Genomic DNA, 27,988 nt, shown 5'->3' with positions numbered 1-27,988 from the left:
CATGAACTTTTAGGGGGATGTTTCAGATCCAAACCATACTACCTACTCAGCATGGATCAAAATGCAAAGATCAGCTTCCTCACACCAACACTAAGTGGTGTTTGACGATGATATAGTGAGCACTTACTTTAAACCTAGCTCTTTGCTAAGCATTTTATAGTCAATACCTCATTTAAGCATCCCAACAGTAACAGCTCCAACATTGCTACATAGGAATGGCTTAGAAATGATGTCTAACTGGAAGGGGCACTGGCTCATCATAAAGCTAACTTACACCGGGCATGGTACCGCACACCTGTAATCTCAGCGGCTTGGGAGGCTAAGGCGGAAGGATCGCAAACTCAAAGCCAGCCTCAGCAATGGCAAGGTGTGACCCTGTCTCTAAATAAATACAAAATCAGGCTGGGGAGGTGGCTCAGTGGTTGAGTGCCCCTGAGTCCAAGCCCCGGTACTCCTCCTTCAGAAAAAGAAAAGCTAATTTACATAGGCACTTTTACATAAGATTGAGGAAGTATCAATCATTTACATCAAAGAATGGAGGCTTGCCAATAAAGTGTGTGTGTGGGGGGGCTTCTCTCACAGGGGATCTTGGTGCTACCATGAAGTAGATTTTATCATTCCCATTGTACAGATGGAGAAACCCAGGCTTTCAGCAGTTGGTAAACTTGCTTCAAGTCACATAGCTAATGTCATAGAACATCTGTCTATCTGCCTCTGTAAGTGGATAGTTGTTTGGTCATATGCAAAAGAAGTAAAAGAAATTTATAGATCTTATTTGAAAAAAAAATAGTTTTTGTTTTATTGTTGTTTCTAAGGTTGAAGTCAGAAGAAAATGTAATTTTTTTTAATATAGGTGAAATGAAGTGAATAGTACTGACCAACTTCTAGCAAAATGTCATGAAGAATAATAGTCTTGTGGCATAGAGCAAAACAAGTCTCATTCATCAAGTACAGTCCACTGCTGAAAAATCAAGGGTATTCCTCTATTCAAAAGGCCTAGACGGGCACGGCAGCGCACGCCTGAATCCCAGCAGCTCAGGAGGCTGAGGCCGAAGGATCTCGAGTTCAAAGCCAGCCTAAAGCCAGCCTCAACAAAAGTGAGGCGCTAAGCAACTCAGTGACATCCTATCTCTAAATAAAATACAAAATAGGGCTGGAGATGTGGCTCAGTGGTCGAGTGCCCCTGAGTTAAATCCCCAGTACCCCCTCAAAAAAAAAGAAAAGAAAAAGAATATAGACAAATACAGTAGAACTGAATTATATTCCATAACTGGTTACTTCATAGCTTTGGATCAAATACATTCTTAAAAGTTCATGCATTAAAGAATAAAATTTAGGCACACATTCTAATATTTAAAGGGGTAGACACTGTCCACATCCTGGACAGGATGAAAGAATAAAGAAGAAGGAATCCAGCTGCTTCCTCCATACTTCGAGTTTTCCCCACATGCAGAGGCCAGGGTCACTGCCAACAGCAGCACTTCCCTTCTGTGCTGTGGTCTGCCACAGTGATGGAGAAGCTGGTTACCAGGCCAGGGCTGTCTGTGCTTGCTATTTGGGCAGCTGCACCAGAGGAAGGAAGAAAGCTAGGTTCAGTGGGGGTTATGTGAAACCTGTTCCCCCCACTGCAAACACACCTCATCGGGCTGGTTCAGGTCCTTCAGGTGCAGGTCTTGAATAAGGTACTCCACAATGTGCACATTATTACTCTGAGCTGCAAAGTGAAGGGCATTCATTCCATCCTGAGGAGAGTGGGAGGGAAAAGATATGGCCTTGGAACTTCTCCCTCCTGCACAGGTGAGGTGAGAGCTCACATCCATGTGTGATCCACAGACCTACCTGGTTCTTAGCTCTCTGGTCTGCTCCAGCTCTAACCAGCATGAGCATGATCTCAAAGCTTCCAGTCCAGGCTGCAAGGTGAATTACAGTCAAGCCGTGCTTCCCCGAGAAGAGAGAAGAAAAGACTCTATCACATGAATGAGCCATAGCCTACAATCTCAGTCAATAAAGGACTAGTTAATACCAGATTATTGAATATTAAGAAATGGAAAATTTAATATACAAAAAAAATTCAATTTTATGTGAAAAGTGGGTATATTTAATAAGCGATAGGCACAAATGATTCTCTATCCAAAAGAAATATATAAAATTAAATGTTTTTTTTTTTAAGAGAGAGAGAGAGAGAGAGAGAATTTAATATTTATTTATTTTTTTAGTTTTCGGCGGACACAACATCTTTGTTTGTATGTGGTGCTGAGGATCGAACCCAGGCCGCACGCATGCCAGGCGAGCGCACTACCGCTTGAGCCACATCCCCAGCCTCCCAAAATTAAATGTTATATTCACAAAAAATACATAAAAAAATAAATATATTAGGACAAAAGTTAGATTATAATATATACTCTCTTAACTCAGTTTTATAAAAAGGAAAAATAGAACATACATGAAGTCAATAAACAAATTACACTTAAGAATATATCCTTTATATATATTTTAGAATTAATTAGAAAAAATATAATTTTGTTCTAATATATTTATTTTTATGTATTTTTTGTGAATATAACATTTAATAAAGATAAATGGCAATTCTCTATTATATGAGGTACTCTCACAAATCAACAATGACAAAAAAGCCAGGTTTGGTGGTACAAGTTTATAATCCCTGCTACTTAGGAGGCTGAGGCAGGAGGATGGCAAGTTCAAGGCCAGCCTTGGAAACTTAGTGAGACCCTGTATAAAGGGCTGGGGATATAGCTCACTGGTAGAGCACACTTGAGTTCAATACCCAATACCACCAAATAATAATAACAAAATAAAACAACAAGAAAAAAAAAACAGAAAAATGCACACAGGTGCTCTCTTGAGGTGTTAGAGGAAATAGATACCATTATTGTCTAACAATCTAGCACTATAAATTTAAAATGCAACCAGCAATCCTATTCTTGGGAAATTATACTATGAAAATAAAATTTCAGGACCTAATGTTAAATATATGAACATATTGTTAGCTCTGAAAATTGGAAACAAGGTACATGTTCATCAATAGGGGAATGTTAATAAATTATGAAATAGTTACATCATGCAACCATTAAAATAATGAATTAGCTCTATAACAATAGATTTCTATAAGCTTTGTTAAATATGGGGAAAAAACATAAGACAAAATATAATCCCATTTTATATAAATGATACAGTGAACAAAACCCCCATACGTGTAAGTGTATATCTATATCTATTTATAGGTGGGTTGGTAGCAGATAGAGATATTGACATAGATATGATCACATGTGCATGGAGATAAGTACAGAAATGAACACACACCTATCTCAGAAACAAACAAACACCTAGTGATTGTTGAGTACGGGGGATGGTACACAAAGATAAGAAAATTGAAAAAGACAAGTTATATAGGGTTCCCATTTATATAGAATCTATCTAAAAGGACTCTGTTTACACAAAATTATATAGATGTGTGCATAGTATGTGTTTAGGCTGAAATAGAGATTTGGCTCAGGACTTACTGACCTGTCAGTTCTGGGCAATTGTATGTAAGTAATATACTGAATTAGGAGAAAGAAAAGTGTGGAAGGAAGCAGCCAGTTGTCAACATTGGCTATCTCAGGACAGTGGGCTTAGAGGCAAGTAAACTGAGAAAACCTCATCTGCACCTTCAGTGTCAGGTTACTAAGCAATAAACAATAGTCTTTATGATCAAGTGGAACTGACCCCAAACTCTGGTCACTTTTTACCACTTTCAAGTACTGTGATGTTAGTTAACTCAGTTAACTCTCAGCTTCACATTCCTTATCTTTTTTTTTTAAGAGAGAGAGAGAATTTTTTAATATTTATTTTTTAGTTTTCAGCAGACACATCTTTATTTTTATGTGGTGTGAGGATCGAACCCAGTGCCAAGCGCATGCCCGGCAAGTGCGCTACCGCTTGAGTCACATCCCCAGCCCTCATGTTCCTTATCTTAAAGTTCATGCGTCTCCTTTTCTTTTTCCTTTATTCTCATCAAAACCTAAGCCATTACCTCTGCACAACTGCCTGCCAAAGGCAAGCCCTCTCCCTACATCTCATTTGTCCTCCAAATTGGTTGTGCTTGTAATCCAGGATACCCGTTTGTTAGATGCACACAGAAGGAGTAAATAAACAAGGAATGAAGGTCTTCAGGGCACTCCCTATCATATCCTCTACTGAGGTCTTGAACATGCTAGACAAGTTCTACCACTGAGTTACATCTCCAATCCTTTTGCCGCAGTCTGGCTGGGCACAAAATAACCGAGCCGCCATACAGCTTTGTAGGTTCAAAACAGGAACTCCTTTATTCTCCGCAATAATCACATTCATGTATTCACTTATTCTCAGTAGAGCTCAAGTTGGGAGAGTGAAATAGCAAATCCCATATTATCGAGTTACAAATTTTAAATCAATGTTCCAGAGAATATTTTTAAGTGTCTCAAGACATTTTGCATAGTAATGACTGAGGGGTACTATGGGCACTTAGTACGTAGAGGCCACGGATGCTGCTAAACATCCTACAATGCACAAGAAAAACCTCACAACAAATAATTATCTGGCCCCAGATGTCAATAGTGCCACTGTTAACAAACCCCGCTCTAAATGTACATATGTTATTAAATTTTCATTTTAGCTGTCACACTACACAGTGAGTCGGTCCATTTAAATATTTAAAATTCCAGAGTTTTCTTCAAATTCTTCACAACTTCTTCACTCTTTTACAAGGAACATTGATATATGACCTCTAGGTAAGGTTCTTTAAAAAATGTATTCTAACCACAGTTCCACCTCTTGATTTAGGCTTCCCTACAAATCAGTGCTCCATATTCAGTACTTCCAAATTTGGTTTTACATACGGGCATAAAAGACCAGAAATATTTGGACAGGTGATAAACTATATTTTAATAGGAGCTCTATTTCTTCCCTAAGAGGTCATTCCTAATCTTGAACAGCCAACATTTAAAAATTCCAAGTGCTGATTATAAAATCTAAAAGCTGGGAATGGAATCTCTGAAACCACAAATTCTGAGTGGAGCCATTGTTCCTCTGAGGCAATGAATCACTACACAGAGACGTAAATTCCCACAGAAGAACTTTCCTAAAACAAAGTCTTCGGCTATGCAACTGGCATGCTTAAGAGTATGTGTCATGAATTACACTCACAGTTGCCTCACATGCTCTGGAAAGTACAAAATGCCAGTCACTGACAAGTTATCTGCATTACCAGTCTGGTCATAGGTGAGGTTAGTAATTTCCTCTGGGGAACACTTAAACTTTAAGAGCTTCCCAGAGAAGCAACTCAGAAAGCAGATGCTAGTCATCTTCTAAGCACCTTAGGCCTCCCTTTATCTGGTCTGTCACTTCTCAAAACTTGGGGATGCTACCCACTTTGACTCTGGAGGTCCTCAGTGATGGGGTCATGCATTTGACCCTAAGCATGCAATACCTTGCATAGTACTCATATATTATAGTCTCTGTCCTTGCTCCCCAGATAGATAACAGGAGACTCAAAACCAGGACTATATCTCATACCAAATACAATCATCTGGGGATCTTTTTCCCCTCTTTTGGTATTGGGGATTGATCCCAGGGTGCCTTAGCACTGAGCCACATCTCCAGTTCTTTTTCAATTTTTTTACTTTGAGACAGGTTCTTTCTAAGTTTCTGAGAGTCTCACTAAATTGCTGAGGCTGGCCTTTGATTTGCAATCTTCCTGCCTCAGTCTCCTGAGTCAGTGGGATTACAGACATCACCACTGCACCTGGCATTGGGTAATCTTTTTAAATTAGGGATTCTGATTCAGAAGATCTGGCTTGGGACCTGAAATTCCTCATTTCTAACATTCCCAGGTGGTGGCCATGCTTCTGGTTGAATCCCCAGTAACTGGCATTAAGACTTATGATAGACACTGAATATACATTGAAGGTGAAGGGTTTCAATTGTTAGTTCTTTGCAAATGGGTGTTGAAACTTTGAAGACAGATCAGCCAAATCAAATTGGGGGCTTATCACTCAGATAAGACAGTTGCCAGAAATGACAAAACCACGGTAGTACTTGCATTATGATGATAAATATTTTATCAGTTATGTACCAACATCTCTGTGAATGATAAAATTCATTACAAAAATCTTTGGTGAAATTTCTAAGGCTGGCACCAGAGATACATAAGGAATTTCCCATCTGATAGCATTTCAATTTACAAGGCAACATTGATAGAAGCTGATGTTAATTAGAGACATGCTTCAGATATGGGGTAACACAAATATATGCTTAGAAAGCCTTGAAAAGAACAAGTTGGTAAAAACATCTCTCCATCATTTCAGGAATAATTTGCTTACACTCTGACATAAGCCAAACCTGAATTTAATACATTTGAAATTTGGCAATCCTCAGCTATGCTAGCTTGGAGAAAAGATGCATTCAATCCAGGCCATGGATTCACAGGTGTTTGTTGTATGATTTTGTCTACTTTAATATCAGGTTGAAGATTTTGGGTTATGGTTATGGTTAAAATAGAGCAAATGCACTCCACCCTGTCTCTCCTACCAAATGCAACTAAAGACTCTGAATAATATTCAGCTATCTGAAGACTCTGAAAAGTAAATGGTTGCAGGTAGCTTAGGAAAGGAAACCAGAACTCAAGATTTGTGAGTTTATCTTCTTCCTTCCATATCTTCCAACTTGGATTTGAGGCAGCACCAACCACGAAACTATACAAGGACAGAAAGAGTTCCAAAAGAAGCCCTTCTTTCTAGTCTAAGGAGCAGAGGGAGCCTCTAATGAATAAAGAAGGTGGGGAAAATTCTTTGCTTCTTTGTACTTTTCTGGTCCTGCAAGCTCTGGGAGGCTGAGAAATGTGGGGGAGATGATCATGGAGAGGAAAAAGCTGATGAACTCTAGACAGGGCAAAGGGGTGGAATGGGAAGGGAGGGGGCATGGGAGTAAAAAAAAAATGGTGGAATGAGATGGACATCATTACCCTAAGTACATGTATAGAGACAAGAATGGTATGAATATACTTTGTATATAACCAGAGATGAAAAATTGTACTCTATATGTGTAATATGAATTGTAATGTATTCTGCTGTCATGTATAACAAATTAGAATAAAAATTTTTAAAAAAGAAAAAGAAAAGAAAAGAATCCTATGAGGTTGGGTATACACTCCTGGGCTTGCTCCTGAACTGTACATGGATGAACTCTTAACATTAGACAAAGACTTAAAGAACTGATTTATGTGTTGACCACTGCCAGTATCAGACTGGTTCCTGGGACATATCTGAACAGAACTAAAAAGGTTTTTAAAAATGAAATGACTTTTAAAAAGTGATTGTTGATGTGCAAAAAGAAAGAAAAAAAAATCACAACCTATTTCTACCCTGAACTAAAATTAATTCAGAATGAACCATTGTCTTAGTCTGTTTTGTGTTGCTATAACAGAATATCACAGACTGGGTAATTATAATGAATAGAAATATATTTGACTCATGGTTCTGAAGGCTGGGAAGCCCAAGATGGATGGACCTATCTGGTGAGGGCCTACTAGCTACATCATAAAGTAGAAGAAGGCATTACATGAATGAGGGGAGGTGGGGAAGATGGTCCAAATTTGTTCTTTTATTCAGAATGCTCTCCTGAGATAACAGCATTAATTCATTCATGAGGGCAGAGCCCTATGCACTAATGAACTTCCAATAATGTTGCATTGGGGAATAGATTTCCAACATATAAACTTTGAAGGACACAGCAACTATAGATCTAAATGTAAAATACGAGGGCTGGGATTGTGAGCGCTCGCCTAGCATGGGCAGGACCCGGGTTCGATTCTCAGCACCACATAAAAATAAAGGCATTGTGTTGTGTCCATCTACACCTAAAATAAATAAATAAATAAATGAAAATAAAATACAAGACTGTAAAATTTTTAGAAAAAAAATGAGAAAATCTTAATAACCTTAACTTAGGCAAATCATCTTTACATATAACTCCAATATCAGGATTCATTTTTAAAAATAGGTACATTGTATTTCATCAAAATTAAAAAAATTTGCTCTGGGAAAAACACTGAAAACACAAGCTATAGAGTGATAAGATAATGCAAATCACATACCTAACAAAGGATTGGTATGCTACAAGAAATATTTGTTCAGATTCATTTCATACAAGGCAAGAATGATCCATCCACAAACCCCACTGGACTCCCCAAGTTTGGTTGTCCTAGGTTAAATGGTTCACCTGTTTATAATATATATTTTTATAAAATTCCACAATAAGAAAACAATTTGATTTTTAGAAATGTTCAAAAGATCTGGCTGGAAATGTTGCTCAGTGGTAGTGCTTATTTGGCCCTGGGTCCCCACCCCCCAGCACCACAGGTGGAAGACAATCTGAACAGGCTTCCCCAAGGAAGATATGAAAATGGCAAATAACATATGAAAGATGCCACATACCATTAGCCACTAGAGAAATGCAAATTAAAACTGCAATGAGATGCCTACATAACTGTGAGAGTTGCTAAAAATTAAGGCGGGGGGATGGCAATTCCAATGAGGATGTAGAATAAGTGAAACTCTTCTGCCTGGCTGGTGAGAATGAAAATGGCACAGCCAACCTAATGAATAGGCTGGCAGCTCCTTGTTAAGTTATGCATATACATAGTACTTAGCCCAATAGTCTCACTCTTGGGTATTTATATTAGAGAAATGAAAACCTAGGCATAAACAAATTCTTATACATGAATACCTGTAGCAGCATTAATTATAATAGCTAAAAACTAGAAATAACCCTAATGTCCTCCAAATGGTGAGTGGATAAACCTCTGCCATATCCTTAAACTGGAATAATATTTAGCAATAAAAAGGAGGAGTTCTTGACACATGCAACAATATGAACGAACTTCAGTTATTTTACAGAATGAAAGAAGCTGGTTTAAAAGGTAATATACTGTACGATATCATTTATGTGACATTCTCAAGGGCATATCCTTAAGAGTGGTTTGGCTACAAAGAGGCAGCATGAGGGAAATTTATGGATGTTGCAACTGTCTGAATTTTTTGTGGTGCTGGGGATTGAAGCCAGGGCCTTGTGCATGTTCATCACATTCTACCACTGAACTACATGCCCAGCCACTTTGACCTTCAGATTGATTGTGGTGGTTACATGAATCTGTACACGTATTAAAATTTATAGAACTGTACACTAAAAAGAAAGCTAATTGTACAGCATGCTAATTTTAAAATTAAAGTAAAATAAAAATATTATATCAGATTTTCAATGACTGATCTATTACCAATGCATCATTTGCAGGTTAAGTAATATGCAAAATAATCAAATTACAATTTCTAGACTGAAGGACACATCTCTTAGTTACCATAGCCACTAATACAAGTAAACATATTTGCAAAGTCAGAGTGCTTTCAGTGGTAATTTTTAATTCTGATTTTCTTACATAGCAATCAACTTGCCCACCAATATCATAGCAATAAACTAGAGAGGGATGTGCCCCACTGGTGACACAAAGAGAAACTCCCACCATCATCAAGTCTACATCTTGTGTATGATGATTAACAAAAACCAACTAACTGGTACATCTGACTCCATTTATCTTCCAAACATTTACTAAGCACACATAAAGTCAATATGGGAAAATAAGTAAAGCCCACACACAACCCCTGTGAGATATGAAGGTAAAGCCATGCTGAGCCTTACCCTCTAGGGAGTCCCAGACTAGAGAAGATAAAATAGCTCTGGGAGATTCTTCTGAACAGTTTAAATTTAAGAACCATGGTCCACGGAATTAATTAAGATTAAAGAATTTTCAAATAAGTCTATCATATTCTTCCATAATTAGAGACGCTAAACATAATATTGAGTCTCTATAGCTGATTTCCTTATGCCCTGATAAAGCATTAAACGAAGGTGAAAATCCTCAGGGTGGGTTTTGAAATCTAGGCAGACAAGTAGTTAAGCTGACTTGTAGCTAACAGCATGGTCTCTGAGATCAGACAAATTGGGTTTAAATCCTGCCTTCACTCCTTCTCAGGTATAATTTTGGGGGGCAAGATATTTAATCTGTGTCTCAGTCTCCTCACCTGTAAATTGAGTATTACAACACTTTTATCATAAGGTTCACTAGGAAGCAGCATTAAATACTAAAGTCCTACTACTTTGTGCCTGGTACATAGTATGTATTTAGTAAGTTTTATTTATCATCAGAGTCCAAAGGGTAAAATCTAGATTTATTTTCCTGGAGCCAGTTAGTTTCTGTCTTCCAAGTGCCAGATTATGCTCTAGACAATTATCATACTCTTGCAAATGCATGCTATTGGCCATAAAGTCAATATGGGAAAATAAGTAAAGCCCAAGTCCTTGAGATAATGGTAAACAATTTAATCATCAAATACAAAGATCTCTTCAAAATGTGTTAATGGAAATACTTTGTGGGCATGAAAGATGATCAGATTGGAGTGATCAGATTCTCCTTATACACTGGTTATACTATAATTCATTCTACCAATGGAAGATGAACTTACCTTATCAGCAATGTCAACCCTGGCCTTGTGATTCAGTAAGAAATCCACCGCAGATAAATGATTTCCCCCCACTGCAAAATGCAAGGCTGTGCGGTTCATCTGAGGAAACATAATTTGTGTTCTTGGTCATCTGATCATTATTTAACTTTTTTTCTGGATACCTGTTTCTTGAATGGCTGTAATTTTCTGTTGAGTATTTGGATATTTAGCTCCACTTTTTGCTACAAAAGTTATAAGAACTGTGTTCAGAAAACTCCTGTTATTATTAGATGATAGAGAATTTGGCAATCCCCTGAAGGATACACCAATATAACAGATTGTATTTGAACAGTAAAAGTTGTATTTTTCCTTGTATGCAATCATTAATAATGAGATTTTTTTTTTCTGCTGAGAATATGTTAGTCAGATTTCCATCACTGCAACAAAATATCTGAGATAACTTATAAAAAGGAAAGATTTATTTTGGCTTATGGTTTCAACCCATGGCCACTTGGCTTCATTGTTTTTGGGTCCAATGGGAGGAAGAACATCATGGCAGGGAGTACATGGTGGAACAAAGGTACTCATTTGAAGATGGCCCAGAAGCAAAGATAGAGAGAAATGGCAAAACTGGCATACTCCCAGTGACTTAACTTCCTTCCAGTAGGACATATCTCTTACCCTTCTTTTTCATTAGTGCATTGTGATTACACACAATAGTGGAATTTGTTGTTATATACTTGTATGTGCATACATTATAACAATATAATTTGGTCAATTTCATTCCCCTGTGCCTCCCCTTTTCCATCCCATGGACCCTTTCCTCTACACTACTGGTCTCCTATTTTCATGAGGTCTCTCCCCACCTTTTCTTTTTTCTATTTTTTCTTTTTGCCCTCGAGCTTCCACATATAAGCGAAAACATATGACCCTTGACATTCTAAGTTTGGTTTATTTTGTTTAACATAATGTTCTCAAGTTCCACCCATTTTCTTGCAAATGACATAATTTCATTCTCCTATATGGCTGAGTAAAACTAATGTTTACTGTAATCCCAGCGGTTTGGGAGGTTGAAGCAGAAGGCTCTTAAGTTCAAAGCCAGTCTCAGCAACTTAGTGAGGCGTTGAGCAACTTAGCAAAACCCCATCTCAAAATACAAAATAAAAAACAGGGCTGGAGATGTGGCTCAGTGGTTAAGCACCCTGGGGGTTCAATCCCTGGTTAAAAAAGAAAAGAAGGAAGAGGAGAAAGAGGGAGAGGAGAAGGAGGAAGAGGAGAAGGAGAAGGAAAAGAAGGAGAAAAAGGAGAAGGATATGAGGTATCAGTACCCTGACAGGGCAGGTTCCTGTTCAGGACGTGTGAGCCGCCTGGGAAATAAAAAGCCTGAAATGGTCTGTAAGAAATAAAGACAGAGCCAGAAATTAGATATAAAAAAGAAGAGTGTCTGATGGGTCTTCCAGTCCTGATGGGAGCTGGAACTGAACAAGGCCCTGATTCTTTATTTAAGGGGGAGTACATGAAAGGCAGGGAGAAGGTTTCAGAGGGAGGAGTCTTGGTTCAGTGCTTGCTGCTAGCCAGGGCAGGGGTATAGCAGTAAACAGATTGATTGGCATTTGGCAAGCCACACCCATCTCCAGGAGGCTCTCTGGCTTCAGCAAGTCATTCCCATCTCTGGGCCTATGCTAGAACTTGAGCGGTGCGCTAGAACAGGGTGCCAACCTGAAGTAGGCTTTCTCAAACCAGGGAGTTCCACCTGGGAGTTCCTACAAATTGGCTTCCCTGCCTAATAGCTTCAACATTGCTCAGTTCACACATGGCTCAGTTCACATATGGGTCATGAATGGCTTCCAGCAGTAGAAGGAGAAGAAAGGCCTGGACAAGTAAGGGCCTAGAAACTTATTCTTCATTGAGCTCCAATAATTGTCTTAAGCAATTGATACAGCCCCAAACCTGTTTGTTTTTGATATATATTGGATTGAGAGGCTGTCAAGAAATCTTCATAAAAGTAAGCTATAGGGAAACCATGCTTCTGACAGTGGACTTCTATCCCCAAACCTAGGCGCTTGAAGAACAAGCAAGGAAGAGCAGGTTTTCAGAAAAGGTCTCATTGCCCAATATGTCAATGCTCTATATTTCAAAAGCAGTACAATAAAAATCCACATACTCCTTTGGATTTTAAACTGGAAACCCAACCACAAAGGACCTTGCTGAAGAGAAACAACCCAGACTGTGTAACAAAAGATGTTCTGCCTTTGTAAAATGTGAGGTCAAAATGATCCACAGGGAACAGTCTAGGACCAAATCCAGGCCCATAACCCTGACAGTGGGTTCCACTGCCTACCCAAAGACTTTGCTCAGATGTGCATAAAGACTCTGTGCATTCCTCCTCTCATAAGATCATAAAACATCGAGAGCCTTTTCTACTGCTTGATTTTACCTTTAGCTTAAATACTTTGGAATTCCCAACAAAGGAGAGCTCCCAAATCTCAGCCAGCCTAATCTTTTAAATTTTTATTATTATTTCATCTGACCTGTGTAAACCCAAGCCACCACTTAGAATAATCACTTGTCATATTTGTGACTTCTACTCACATTGTTCACAGCATTAATGTTAACCTTCTTTTCAAACAGCTTTTCCATAAGATCCAAATTATTGCTTTTAGCAGCATTCTGAAAGCTTCTCTCTTTTGGCAGTACTGAAAGAAAGCAAGCAAGCATGACCAAGGGAATTGAAGGAGGCCACAGAGAAATCACATGTCATGTGGCAAAGCTTATAACTCTAAACACTTGAAATAACAGCTTGAGTCTTTCACATTCTGCTTTTTAGGAAATGGAAACTTTATTTCAGTATTTTATGAAGTTGTAGTTTCAAGACTCCACCTTCTCCTCATACTGTGTTTTCACAGCCTTGTCATTGTTCCTGGCCTCAAAGAAAACATTATTCATGAGGACCACCCTGAAGTCAGTAATGTGATATGTGGCTTAGGAGCTCACAGGGTGGCCACAGACTTCCCATGGGACATCATTTGTAAAATGTTTGTAGAACATTAGATGGGGAGGAGTCCAAATGCTCTTATAGCTTACAAAGATAAAACTGTTGTCTGCAGAATTCTGTATAGATGCCTGATCTCAGGAACAAAACCTTAAAATGTAGCCCATTATATAAAGATACACAAAGGCTAGCATGAATGAATGCATTTTGTTCTCATTTATATGAAAGGACATAAAGTAGATTCACACCTATTGTAAACATTACATATCACATACATACACATTCAGATGGTAGGATTTATTAACTAGTACAGAGAAAATTCTGGGATTTTTTTTTTTTTTTGGTTGTTGTTGTTGAGGTTTTTGTCATGGTGGGGAGCTACAGGACTCTGAATGGAAAGCCCCAAACCTGGGGGATAAAATCAGAGTTGAGTTAATCAGAACCAATAATAGACCATCTCAAAAAAAAAAAAAAAAAAAAGAGAGAGAGAGAGAGAGAGAGACCCTTCAGAACACTGCCAAGTCTACTCAAAGGCCAAGGAATATCTTCATGGAAGATACTATTTTGGGTTGAACTGTGTCCTTCCAAAATTCCTGTGTTAGAACCCTGACCCCTAGTACTTCAGTATGTGGCTGTAATTGGAGATGAAGCCTTTAAAGAGGTAATAAATATAAAATGAGGCTACACAGGTGGGTTCTAACCTGATCTGCTGATGTCCCTATAATAAGAGATGATTGGGACACAGACACACATAGAGGTAAGATCATCAAAAGACAGGGAGAAGGAGGCAATCTACAAGTCGAGAGGAGGCCTGAGAGGAAACCAACCTGCTGACACAGTGATCTTTGACTTCTAGTCTCCAAATGTGTAAGAAAATAAACTTCCGAAGTTTAAGCTGCCAGTCTATGGTACTTTGTCACTTTGAGTATAGATTTACGTGTTCGTTCTTTCTATCACTGATCACTCACTTGCTTCCTTATCCCTACTCTATTCATTTTACTAGACAACTTCAACATCCTTATAGATGACTAGTCCAACACCCTGGCCACTTAGTCCCCGAACTAAGTTCCTTACCTCTCCCATCCGACCTCAAGCATCAAATTTCAGGGACACACTCTTGACCTAATCATCAAACTATACTACCTTTGATATCTTCACTTCAAGAATCCCATTCTCTGACCACTATTTCTCTTCCATTCACTCACCTGCTACAATTCATCAAGTCCAGAAATTCTGCAACCTAATCAAGTCCTCCTAGCTACTGTTTCTACCATTTGTTCATATTATTCATCACCAGGTCCTTCCTTCTTTCCTTATTCTGTTTAGATTTCATGATATCTGTCTATTTCTGTCATTATAACAAAATATCTGAGACTGGGTGATTTATAAAGAACAGAAATTTATTTCTCACAGTTCTATAGACAGAAAAGTCCAAGACCCAAGGTGCCAGCAGATTCAGTTGTCAGATGAGGGCTGCTCTCTGCTTCTAAGATGGCACCTGTTGTAAATGCTATGTCCTCACATAGCAGAAGGTAGCAAGGCAAAAAGGGATGAACTCTCTCTGTCAAGTCCTTTGCTTTATTCATTTTTTTATTTTTTGTTTTTTGATATTCATGACAGTAGTGTGTATTTTGACATATTATACATACCTGGAGTGCAACCCGTTACAATTTTGATCTCATTCTTATGGTTGTACATGATATGGAGTTACACTGGTCATGTATTCATACATGAGCATAGAAAAGTTACATCTGATTCATTCTACTGTCTTTCCTTTTCTCATCTCCCCTCCCTTCTGTTCATTCCCATTGTCTAATCCACTGAATTTCTATACTTCCTCTCCCTACCTCCCTTACTATGGGATAGCATCCACATATCAGAGAGAACATTCAACCCTCCCTGAGTTCACATTCCTTCATTTTCAACTTGGAAAATTTTCAACACTTCTTGGAAGTGTTGTCTAATTGCTCTCTCAATTTATTTATCTCACAATCTCATCTAAGGTAATCATTTTTCCCCCTCCACTCCACTGAAATTGCTCTTATGAAGTCACTCCATCTTGCCAAAATCCAATCACGACTTCTTTATCAAGTACACTGAACCCTTGGCTGACGTTGACACCAAAGACCACAGTCTCCTTGTAACATGTTTTCTCCTGTCAAACTACTTGTTGAATTCCAGTTACTGGCTCTTCCTCCTCTGCTTTACCTACAAATGTTGGAATGTGATAAGTTTTTTATACAATAAATGATCTGATGGACTAGAAACTTTCATCCCCATCTTACAGATGAAGTTTTCAAACAGATTTAAACATTAAGTCACTTGCCCATGTCTTAAAGATAATTAGTGTTTAAACTGTCCCAGGAAATCAGAATCAAATTCCCAAGCTTTCAAACACCCCACATGTCCAGGGTATGAGTCTGGGGGGAGACTGCTGAATTGGAGAATCAGATCACCCACGTCTGTCGTATGCTTTAGCTAATGCACTCTGCCAGCTAGGCTGGACTTCTCTTAGTTCCCTCTCCTGGTTCCCACACAGCTCTGGCCTTAGCTCTTTGCCCCTGTGTATTAAAATAATGGGACACAAGTTCAACTTCCAGGTCCTTGTTCCTCTTTGGTATGATCCAAAGCAAATGAAGACATTATTGTGTCCTGAAATATGACACACGGATTCTATTCTCTTTTGTACCTGAAATGGAATATCTTTTTCCTTTTCTACCACAATCTATAAGAAAAACAAATTTTAGATTGCTTCCTAAAACAGTAGGGAGCACCATAAAAGACTCTTGATTCATTAACTCAATAGTTCTCAGCTCTGGCTTCACAAAGAAAATAACAAGAAATGTATATCAGGTTCTCAGCCCAAGCCAATTACATCAGAACCTTTGGGAGCTCAAGATGTTCAAAATGCCTTGTTCACAATTTACTAATTATGTAATCTTGTAACAATTCTGAATTTTAGTATCCTAATTTATGAAATGAGGATCATAAAACCTACTTTCGGGGTATGCAGGAGCTATCTTCTACAGATTTAAAAGAATTGATTGCATATTCCCAATTCTGTGTTCAGTGATATCATATTGTACGTTGAATCAGGTGGGTTGAAGTATTACACAAAGGAAATTGGAAAGTGCTACAAAAGGACTTCTCCCTTTTCAAGCCCAGAGAGCTGATAGTCAAACATTTACCAGCACACCACTGATAACCTTCAGCTAATAGGTGACAGAGTTGGGAAAATGACCCAGCCATCATAAACACACCAATTTTTCAGCTTAGCTACTTAATATTTGTAGGGATATCTTACAATATGTGCTTTTTCAGTTGCAATGTATAACATCAAGGAAAGGTTAAATGATCATTTAATCCTTTGGAGGTCAAAACTCCAATGTCTTCAGGAGCTGGGCAAGTATGAGGACAGAGGGTCAGGAGAGGAGAGGGTCCTTGCTGAACTACAAAACAAGTTGAGGCTCCCTCCCTCATTTCATTCAGGCCCCTACTCAAATGATACTCTCTGTGAAAACTCATATCTGACCATACAATCCTCTTTCTCCTGTCACTCACTCTCTACCCCATGCCCTACTTCATTTTCTTCATATCACTTAACATTAGTTGACATCATGTTTGTTCACTTGTTCATTGTTTTGTTTCTTTCTCCAGAATACAAATTTCGTGAGAAAGTACTTAGTGCTAGTAGGTGTTCAATAAATATTTGTTGGATGGATGAGAGGGTGGGTGGTGGGTGTATGGTTTAGGTAAATACTACCCAATTCCAGAAGAATATTGCTTGCTAGGGAATGTAGGCCTCACATTATCAAATCTTTTCTTTTTTTTTTTTTGTTTAATTTTTTTTTTAAATATTTATTTATTTATTTTAGTTTTCGGTGGACACAACATCTTTGTTTGTATGTGGTGTTGAGGATCGAACCCGGGCCGCACGCATGCCAGGCGAGCATGCTACCGCTTGAGCCACATCCCCAGCCCCTCAAATCTTTTCTTCTTCTTCTTCTTCTTCTTCTTCTTGTTTTTCAATTGAACCATGGATTAAAAAAAAAATTCCCAAGGGAAATTAGAAACTATTTTGAACTGAATGAAAATTAAATAAAATATGTCAAAATGTGTGGGATGCAGTTAAAGTAGGACTTAGAGGGAAATTTATAGCATTAACATGATTGTGTTAGAAAAAAAGTAAGTAAATTAACACCTTAAGAAAGTAAAAGGAGAAGGGCAAAATAAACACCTAAAGCAAGCAGAAAGAAGAAATGTAACAAAGGTAAAATATGAGGACAGAGGGTCAAAGCAATAATCAATGGAATTGAAAACAGAAAAATAATAAACAATAATCAAGGAAAACAAAAGATAGTTATTTGAAAACATCAATGAACCAATAAGCACCTAGCCAGACTGACTAAGAAAAAAGAGGGGAGACATAAATTACCAATATCAGCAATAAAAGAAGGTATAGCACTAGAGAACCCACAGACATTTAAAGGACCATAAGGGACTACTACAAACAGCTCTATCCACATAAATCAAACAATGAAATGGAATAACTTCAGATGAAATGGAATAATTTTTTAAATATAACATACTAAAATTCACTCAAGATTACATAGATAGCCTGAATAACCCTGTAACTATTAAAGAAATTAGATTTGTAGTTTAAAATATTCCACAATAGAAATCTCCATGTTCATGTGGTTTCATTGGTGATTTTATCAAATGTTTAAAGAATAACACCTAATCTAGGGGCTGGGGTTGTAGCTCAGCGGTAGAGCACTCACCTAGCACGTGCGAGACCCTGGGTTCAATCCTCAGCACCACATAAAAATAAATAAAATAAAGGTATTGTGTCCAATTACAACTAGAAAGCAAAATATTTTTAAAAAATAACATCTAATCTATATAATCTCTTTTAGAAAACAGAAGAAGAAACACTTCCCAAGTCATTTTAAGAGGCAGCATTGCCTTGATTCTAAAACCCCCATGAACACAGTATACAACACTTCTCAAAAAATAAGCAAATCAAATCAAATGATACATAAAAAAGTATAATACATGATGATCAAGTGGGGCTTATCCTAAGAATATACTCAATATTTGTAAATCTATTATGTAATATCTCATATTAACAGCCTAAGGAAAACTACATGACCATATTAACTGAGGAAAAAATATATTTTAAAAAATTCAACATCCATTCATGATTAAAAAATTTTTTAAGCAAAACAAACCAAAATCTTCTCAGCTAATCTGGAATAAATGGAAACTTTTTCAACCTGATAAAGGAGAATTACAAAAAAACTGACAGTCAGTATCACAATTAATCATAAAAGTCTGAACATTTTCTTTGTCTCTGAGATTAGGAATAAAAAAAGATTTCTACTCTCTTCACTCCCTTTAAAAAAATTTGGTATAGGTAAATAAAAAGGCATATAGATTAGAAAGAAATAAAACTCTCTCTACTATAGTTTCAGATAACTTGATTGTCACACATAAAGTTCAAAGGAATATACAAAACAGCTATAGTTAGTTTAGCAAGGTTGCACTATACAAAGTCAACACATAAATATCAATTATATTTCTATATACTGACAATCAGCAAATAAAGCCAAAATTTTAAAGACACAATTTATGCTAGGTGTGCTGGCATACACCTCTAATCCCAGTGACTTGGGAGGCTGAAGCAGGATTGCCAAATTTGAGGTCAGCTCAGCAACTTAGTGAGGCCCTGTCTCAAAATAAAAAATAAAAAGGGTTGGGAATGCAGCTCAGTGGTAAAGTGCCCCTGGGTTCAATCCTCAGTATAAATAAATAAATAAATAAAACCAATTTATAATTGATCAAAAAATAAAAAATAAAAGTACTTGCATATAAATCCAACATACAGTTTCTGAATACTACAGAAATACAAAAGGTCAATGAAAGAAATCAAAGACTAAATAGATGAAAAGGTAAATCATGGATTCATGGATTGGAAGATTCAAAATCAGATGTCAATTCTCCCCAAATTGATCTATAAATTTAATGCAATGCCATTTTGTAGTTACAGACAAACTGCTTCCAAAGTTTATACAGAGAGGCACAAAACAATTTTGAGTGGCCCAAACAATTTTGAAAAAGAAGAATTAAGTTAGAGGCATCATAGTACTTGATTATCTGGGGCTGGCATGAACAGGAGCTGAGCACTTAGGAGCTAAGCACGTACCCCTAGCCTTGAGAGATGGAGGTGTGGAACTGGCTTCCACTGTGGCTTGAAAGCAGGTGGACCTCACCATCGCTTAGCAAGGAATTACAGCTCCGGGAGTGGACGTCACTCAATGGGATTGGACTACACCCCCCTGAAACCTAATCACTTACCTCATTTGGGTGGAACTTTCTCAAGTGTCTTCCCCTCAATATATAGGATGGTTTCAGGCGTGCTCTGGCTCTTTTGCCAGCCTCTCTTACCTCCCTTATAGGAACTGGGGCAGAGGACCTGTCACTGAACCCCAAGAAAAAGGTACTTTCTGTGTCTGTGTGATTTTTTAGTGCCAGCTCAATTCACCTGAGTGACCCTGAATGATTAAGTCACCTGTGGCGGTACTCAATGTTTTTTTTAAATCTACAATAATCAATACAGTAGGGTATTGGAAAAGAGACATACAGATCAACAAAATAAAATACAGAATCTAGAAATAGATGCCCAGATATGACCAACTGATTTTTGACAAGGGTTTATAAGTTTTGACAATGGAGAAAAGTTAATACTTTCAACAAATGTTAGGAATCACATGACAATAAGAGATAAAATTGACATTGGACTTTACCGACCATAAAACTTTCACTTTACAAATAACACTATTAAGATAATAAAAAAGGCAAATTACATTCTAGAGGAATATATTTGCAAATCCCATATCTGACAACTGACCTATACCCAGAATGTATAAATAACTCTCAAAATTCAACAGTAAGAAAACAACAGTCCAATTAGAAATAGAGAAAAGACTTCAATGGAACAGGGAAATGCCAACTAAAACCACAGTGAGATACCAATATACATATATTTGAAAGGCTAAGACTTACAAAGAAATACTGACAAGATCAACTTGAAGTCTCTTTCTCAGGGCATTAAGACCTTGCATGAACTGGTTCTCCCTACTAACCAGTATTAGTCAGCTTTCCATTACTATGACAAAATACCTGAGATAATCAAAAGGAGGAAAGGTTTATTTTGGCTCACAGTTTCAGAGGTTTCAGTCCACAGTCACCTGGTCCTGTTACTTTGGTCCCATGGTAACACAGTATATCATAGCAGGAGTACATGGTAGTAAAGGCCTGTTTTCCTCACAGCAATCAAGAAATAGAGACCAGAAAGAGCCAGAGTCCCCCCACCTCATATGTTCCAGCAATGCTGGTCATTTTCCTCTTTTTGGAACATAATAATTTCAATCTTCTTCATCATTTGCTTATTATGCTTTCCTACCTGAAATTTCCATGGCTAGCTACTTCCTGTCATCTAAGTATTTGCCCAAATGTCCTCTCTGCCTAGGTCATCAAATCTAAAGTCCTTCTGTGCCCCTGGCTCAGTCACATCACTCTGTTTCATAGGCTTCTAGCACTTAGACCCATCCCTTATATTATTTTGCTGTTTTTTATTTCCTTACTTACCTATTATCCCTTCACCACCACAAAAGAATGTGAGCTTAGTCAGAAGAGGGGTTGTCTTTTTTTTTTTTTTTTGGTACCGGAGATTGAACTCAGGGGCACTCGACCACTGAGCCACATCCCCAGCCCTATTTTGTATTTCATTTAGAGACAGGAGCTCATTAGTGAGACCTTGCCATTGCTTTGGGCCTTGGCATTGCAGAGGCTGGCTTTGAACTCCTGATCTTGTCTCAGCCTCCAGAGCTGCTGGGATTATAGGTGAGCATCACCACGCCCAGTGAGGGGTTGTCTTGTTCTCTGCATTCCCACATCTACAACATGTCTAGCAAATAGTAGGCCCTCGAAAATATTTCTAGAATAAATGATTGAATGAATGAACTACTTGCATATTATATTAAGGAATTGGCACAGCGCTTCCAAGGCTGGCCTTTAGGAAATGAGGCCATCCCTGCCAGTATGTGGTGTGCTCTTGTTAACAGACTCAAATCACTTTTAACTTCTGAAGACCCTTCAAAAGTGTGCCTCATTTTATGCTATATGTTATTCTCAAGGCAAAGATAATCTGCTCCATGCTTTAAACCTTAAGTGCAAGAAGATTAAGTGACTTAGGTCACACAGAAATCAGTGCCTAAGTCAGGATATAAGATAACATGAAACTCTTATTTGCAAAAGGGCTTAATCATTTCTTTAAATAGGCTTCTCCTTAAATTGGAAAGTAATACTTTCCTACCACCCACCATGAGGGTGGGGAACTGTGACTCAAAACTTGGGTGGGGTAGGATTCCAAAGCTGAAAACCAGCCAGCAAGGGGCTCAGTGTTGGAGGATGGACTTGAGAGTCTTTTAAGGCTGAAATCCCCGCACGGGCTTGTTTCTCGCCTCATGGCCGCTGCACTGGGTATGCTCTCAAGTCTTTTGGCCGCAGACCACCCCACTGGCCATCAGGAGGGTCTGCACCACATGAGACCTTGTCCCAGGACTTACGGAACTCGTGTCCTGCAGCCTCCACCTCCTCCTCTCGAGGTCCTTCCTGCTTCGGGGTCCGGGACAGGCCCTTCCAAGGCCGAGCGGCCGCGCCCCTCAGATCTTCCCGAAGCCCCTTTGCTGCCGTCGCAGCCCCGAGGAGCAGCCGCCTGGCAGCGGCCCCACTGTCCGCGGCGCGCCAGGAGGGGTTCATGGCTTCCCGGGAGCCTGCTGAGCCCAGCCCGAGCCTGACCCCGGCTGCTTGAGGAGGTCCGCCAGGGCGGGAACGCTGGACCGAGTCCGCTCCCTGTTGGGGCCCTTCGCCGGCCACAAGCTCCAGGTTCTCCAGTCCTGCCCAAGACAGGGCAGGGCTGGAGAATCCGCCTCCAGGTGTGGCACGCGTGGTGCTGTGGTTTGGGTCTACCTGAAATGAAACATCCCAAGAAATCCACAGATATAATCAACTCCCCCTTTAGACTCCACTAATTCTTTGTACAATTTTGAGAAATCTCGAGGTTCCATTTATAACTAACACTACGGGAACTTCAATATCAAATAATTCCTAAATAGGCTTTCAAAATTTTCTTTGGAATAAAAAAACCATGACTTTTAATTTCTCATTTAATCATCACACAATTATCATTTTTCTTTTGAAAAAATGAAATAATACAGAGACTGATCAAAGAAATTCTGATCCCCCAAATAAACTTCAAAAGTGAGAGGTAATTTGCTTTTCATTTATTTTGTATTCTTACGAATTAATGAGACCTTTCATTTCAATATAAATTTATCATTTCAATGGTCGTTTCAAACTTATTTTCCTTTCAAATTATAGTGCATCAAATTTGAAACATTAGATTCAAAACAATATTTCCTCATCATTGAAAAAAGAAAACTGTGGCAGAATATTATTGTATTCAGAACACTGCCTATAACTTCAAAGTTTCTTTTTTGAAAAAGAGTGAAATGATCTAGTCATGGTGGCACCTGACAAAAATCCCAGTTGCTTGGAGGCTGAGGCTAGGAGGATCTTCAAGTTCAAGACCAGCCTGGGCAATTTAGTGAGACCCTGCCTCAAAAGAGAACATAAAAAGAGGTGGGATTCAGCTTAGTGATAGAGTGTACCCATGAGTTCAATTGATATTCAAAAAATAAAAATTAATTAAATAGGCCTCATGTTTATAAATGGGATACTATCAAGACAATAGCAAATACACTGACTTGAATATTATACAGAAATACCAGATTGTACCAAGATTAAAAACTATGTACAATATGTAAATGAAAGAATCGAACACAAAATTATATGTATATATAGTATGCTTACAATTCAATTTCTAAAAATCAGAAGAAAATATACACTATAAATAAAGAATGACAATGGAAACAGTGCCAAAAGACTACCAGTGGAAATTGAACAGCCAAGTACACAAAGATCTGAATTGTGCTATCCAAATAATTCATGGCATGCAAATTGCTTTCTAATTCTAAACCAAGCAGTTTAATTTTGCTAATACCCTCTTATCAATGACTGGAGAAAATGCATCATCATCTTTTTCTTTACGCCTTATAGAAGTACTGTGATATGAACTACTTTAGCAGAGGAGACAAAAACCCCAAGGCTATGCATTGTGTAAATTATAGCCTTGGTTGAACTTCATTTTCTTAATATTCCTGAGAGCTTGGGCTACATGAAAAGCTAGGAATTATATTGTGAATATTTCCCTTCCTGTTTCAAATAGCAAATTAGTTTCCAACCAGAAGATTAATTCTAAGTTATGCTAATTCATAAGAGATATCATCCCACGTGTCTCTGATTTCTGGCCCTACAACTCTTTCTCATTCTTGCTGCTATTTCAGTGATTCCTGCTGAAGAGCTATTCAGCTTCCATTTCTCTCTGCCTTTTTTCCCCCAACCCCACTTCTGAGTTTTTTAAAATGGTTTGGCCATTCATATGATTATGGTCTCAGATTTCAGGTTAAATGTTACTTCTTCAGAGGAGCCTTGTCTGATCACCCTATTTTAAAATATTCTAAACAGTATCCCCTGCCTTCACTCTCCATTCCCTTACACTTATCTCTTTCCTGTATTGTACTTGTCACTGAAATGATAGCCAGTATTTGCTAGTGTCTGACCCCAACTAGAAAGTAGGCTTCATGAAGGTATGATTTTTGTTAATTTTTCCCACAACTATATCTCCAGGTGCCTAGAGTAGTACCAGGTCTGATATATATATTTGTCTGAGATTTATTTGTCAAATAAATATGAATAATTATGAATAATTTATTCAGGTAAATGGTAACCTATCAACAAAGGAAGAAGCCTACAGTAAGGAAATGTGTTCAATTTTGAAGTAAACCTTTAAGTTCAGGCCCTGTTCAAGGATTCTTTATCCTTAAAAACACCTGCCTTGATTTCTTTTTCTTCTCTCCTGTCATGATTTCTTCCTAGATTCCCACTTTATATATCCATCAAATATAGCCCTTCCTACATAGGCTGGAAACTGTCACGTGGTGACTCTTCATTCCTGTGGACAGAGACCCCTTATAATCTTTGTGTCCTACATCATCTAGGATTCAGCTACAACCACCAGGAAAACCCAAATATCTATACCTTAAACAAGGCATCTCATGCAAGTTTAGAAGCCACAGGCCTGTACTGATGTCTCTGTTCTAGAAAGTCCTCAGGAACCATACCCAACAACCCATTAGTTCATCATCCCCAGGTGCAACCCCCAGCTCAGGTATAAGAAGCATCTGCTTCCAGGTAACAGGAAAGAAACAGGAAGAAGAGGCCACAAGGATGTCACAGCTGCAACAGAATGGAAGTTCTCAGAAGTATCACTCACAGATACTTCCTTTATACCCCTGGCTAACATTCAGGTTACATGGCTGTACCTGGCCTATAGGGTTGTGAGTTGCAAGAGTATGAGATAATTTTCATTAATTCTGAAACACCCAATTTGCATATTTTAACATCTCTTTAATTGAGATATTAAAACTACCTGGATTGAATTTGGGTTCTTCCTAAGAGGAAGTGCATTTGCTTCTGTTAGATACAAGGAACAGTATCAATCTGAGATCACTTTAAATTCCCTACTTGAGCACTTTTGCATCACACCATCTGTGTGAATCCAGACTACAAGCTTTTATGTTACTGGTTTGTAGTTAACATTCTCAGGGGGAGTCCTGCCTACCAAGGCCAAGGCCAAGGTTGAGCATGCAGGTTGCTTTGCTGCCTTTCATCATGGAGAATTTATTTCTATTTTATTCTTGTTCTGAACATACAAGCTTTGGTTTCCCATATTTATGCAGTTGTAACCTATAGAACTCACTGTCTTGGATATTATTTTAGATATTATTCTTTCTTAGTGATTTCTAAAATAGAGAATTAATGAAATACATTTGTCTCTTCTGGGTGATCCTGTGCTTAGCTAAAGTTCTCTTCCTTTTTTTTTTTTTATTTGTATTGTCACTGCCTCTCTGATCAGCTCTATTCAAAATAAGCTATTCAAAATCATTTCATTTCAAGGAATGAAACAGATTTTTTAGGAGTTAACACACAGGCTTCTTTTCTTCTGAGACAGGTTTATTTTTGGCTGTTGGTTTCTTGTAGGTGCAGCCATTTCCCCACAGGCTGCTTCTGCTTAATACTAGCAGCCTTCTTTCCTTGTTTCTTTACCACAGTTCCCTTCTCATTTCACTTGGCTGCTGCTACTTTATCCACCTCAAGTTTGTGATTCTTGGCATGGCAAGAATGGTGTTCCAGCGCCTGGTCTTTGCTTGTGGGTTTAGTTACAACTTGATCTTCAGGTTTTTCAATGGATTCATTTTCAGGACTCTGTGGTGAATGGTCTTAATATTGTGCCCTGAGGGCTGTTTGGACCTTTAGACTTTCCAAGATTCTGCTAACGTCTGTATTGATCATGTTGTACAAAGGGAGGTTATACTTACTCTTGAGGGAAGCAGCCTTATGCCAAGTGCCATACGGTTATGTCTAACTTCCAAAAACACTTTTGATCCAAATGCAGAAACGTCCCACATACCCACCAGGAGCAAGTTTCAAAATGTTCAGTTTGCTTATATTGAGTAGTATAATTGCAGGAATGTTTCTGAAGGCCTTGATGATAGATAGCACTGTCTGCATTACAGGTGATACAGGGCCTCCTGCGCTGAATATGGTGATGGTTTCTCATTTTGCCCTTGGCAGCTCTCACTGGCTGAGAGGCATAGAACTTCCTTAAATTATTCCAGACTTTAAGAAGAACAGCCTCCTTGATCTACTTGTAACCTTTAATTTTTTTTTTTTAATTTTTTAGGTGTAGATGGACACAACACAATGCCTTTGTTTTTATGTGGTGCTGAGGATAGAACCCCGGGTCCCGCCCATGCTAGGGGAGCGCTCTACCACTGAGCCACAATCCCAGCCCCTGTAACCTTTAATTTTATCTTCAACTACCAAAGAAAGTCCAGGAACTTCCTCAACTTGATGACCTTTAGATACAACCAGAGCTGGTAAGGCTGAGGCAGCCAAGGCAGAGGAGATGGCATATCACTCTTGTGTTCACTCTACTGTGCTGATAAAGCCGAGTTTTGGTTGGTTCAAACATGAGGCCTCCTCTGTATATGTTTCCAAAGGCACCATGGCCAGAATGGTAAGTCCTGCCTCCTCAAACTCTGGGAATTTGAGTCATAGTTCTGTCAGAACCCCAAGACTCAACACTGGTCTGATGACCTGCTAGTTCACTGACAGTATAGGGCTGTCTGTTGTTTTTACACAAGTTGACGTGAACAAAGTACACAGTATCTAGCCAAATTGGAGACTTGAACACAGTAGGCAAAGTAACATTTTTGCCAGATGACTTACCTTTTTTGGAGTCCACTGATATCAGGGGTCAAGCACACACCTTGTTCTTAGGCTCAAAGTTTTCCATTTTTGGCAGATTTCAAGTTTTCTAAGATCCAAGGACAGCCGGTCTCTTTGAGAACCCATGTGTTCTAGGTTGCTTCCAGGTGCACCCTTGTGCAGCCTCAAGGTGGTCACCAGGTCCCACACAATCTGGTTCCCTCCAAAAACAGAAGCCTTTGGATCTCTGCCTCTCCTGGATTCTTCCCCTGTATATTTTGTGTCCTACACCCTCCATCCTTCCCTTCTTGCCCTGGAATCAGGAGGAAATCCAGCCAAGACTCACAGCAGGGAGAAAAGCTCTAATAATATGACAGAAAAGTAGAAACACTGAAGGGAAACCAAGATTTCTGCCCTGAATCCCTAGCTCCTAAGCAGTATGTCTGATGAATGGATTATAAAAAAAGAAAATGAAACATTGGCCAAATTGGAAGTGTAGCATGTTCTAGGAGTGAAAAATTTTTTAGCTCTCATTAAACAGAAGTAGATTTGACCCCAGAATTGACCCACCATTTTTTGTCTCTGATTTAGGGCTCTCTCCCCCTCCCCTACCTCTGCACCCTGCCTCTTTGTGCATGTGTGTGATAAGATTGTGAAATAATAATAAATTATTATTTATTATTAGATAATAAATAGTCTAGAGACTGAGGCTAGAAGGGTTGCTACCATCTGCCTCTAGATTCTCTATCTCCCTCAACTTTCTACTGACTGTATCAGTTATTAATTGAAAACTGTCATAATTAGCTTCACACTTGTAAGGGGAACAGCTCAGTATTATGGTTTATTTAATAAATGAAATTGTTTTCAGTACTATTCACCATATTTAAAATCATTTCAGGGTTTCTTTAACTTATAATTCAGTTATTTATTACAAAGCAAAAGTGAGTATTCCTTAATTATATAAGAAAGAACATTTTTTACTCTAGGGAAATAAACCACCACTGTGAAG

The 27,988-nt window shown here is 38.5% G+C and overlaps 1 protein-coding gene and 1 pseudogene across 1 annotated transcript in view; both read right to left on the bottom strand.

Annotated features, from left to right (window-relative positions):
* Ankdd1b (ankyrin repeat and death domain containing 1B) overlaps positions 1-22,347 on the bottom strand; it is a 65,071-nt gene extending 42,724 nt beyond the window's left edge. The window contains exons 1-5 of the mRNA XM_027927879.2: positions 22,155-22,347; positions 13,125-13,228; positions 10,554-10,652; positions 1,840-1,938; positions 1,638-1,742 (exon numbers count right to left, since the gene is read on the bottom strand). Coding sequence (XP_027783680.1) covers positions 1,638-1,742; positions 1,840-1,938; positions 10,554-10,652; positions 13,125-13,228; positions 22,155-22,347 — 600 coding nt within the window. The remainder of the gene's footprint in view (positions 1-1,637; positions 1,743-1,839; positions 1,939-10,553; positions 10,653-13,124; positions 13,229-22,154) is intronic.
* Positions 22,348-25,688: 3,341 nt separating this feature from the next.
* On the bottom strand, positions 25,689-27,067 carry LOC114086390 (large ribosomal subunit protein uL4-like; annotated as a pseudogene).
* Between the last annotated feature and the right edge of the window lie 921 nt (positions 27,068-27,988).

The sequence above is a fragment of the Marmota flaviventris genome, chromosome 5, assembly GCF_047511675.1.
Source record: "Marmota flaviventris isolate mMarFla1 chromosome 5, mMarFla1.hap1, whole genome shotgun sequence".
NCBI classification, from domain to species: Eukaryota; Metazoa; Chordata; class Mammalia; order Rodentia; family Sciuridae; genus Marmota; species Marmota flaviventris.
This window is presented reverse-complemented; position numbering and strand designations above follow the sequence as displayed.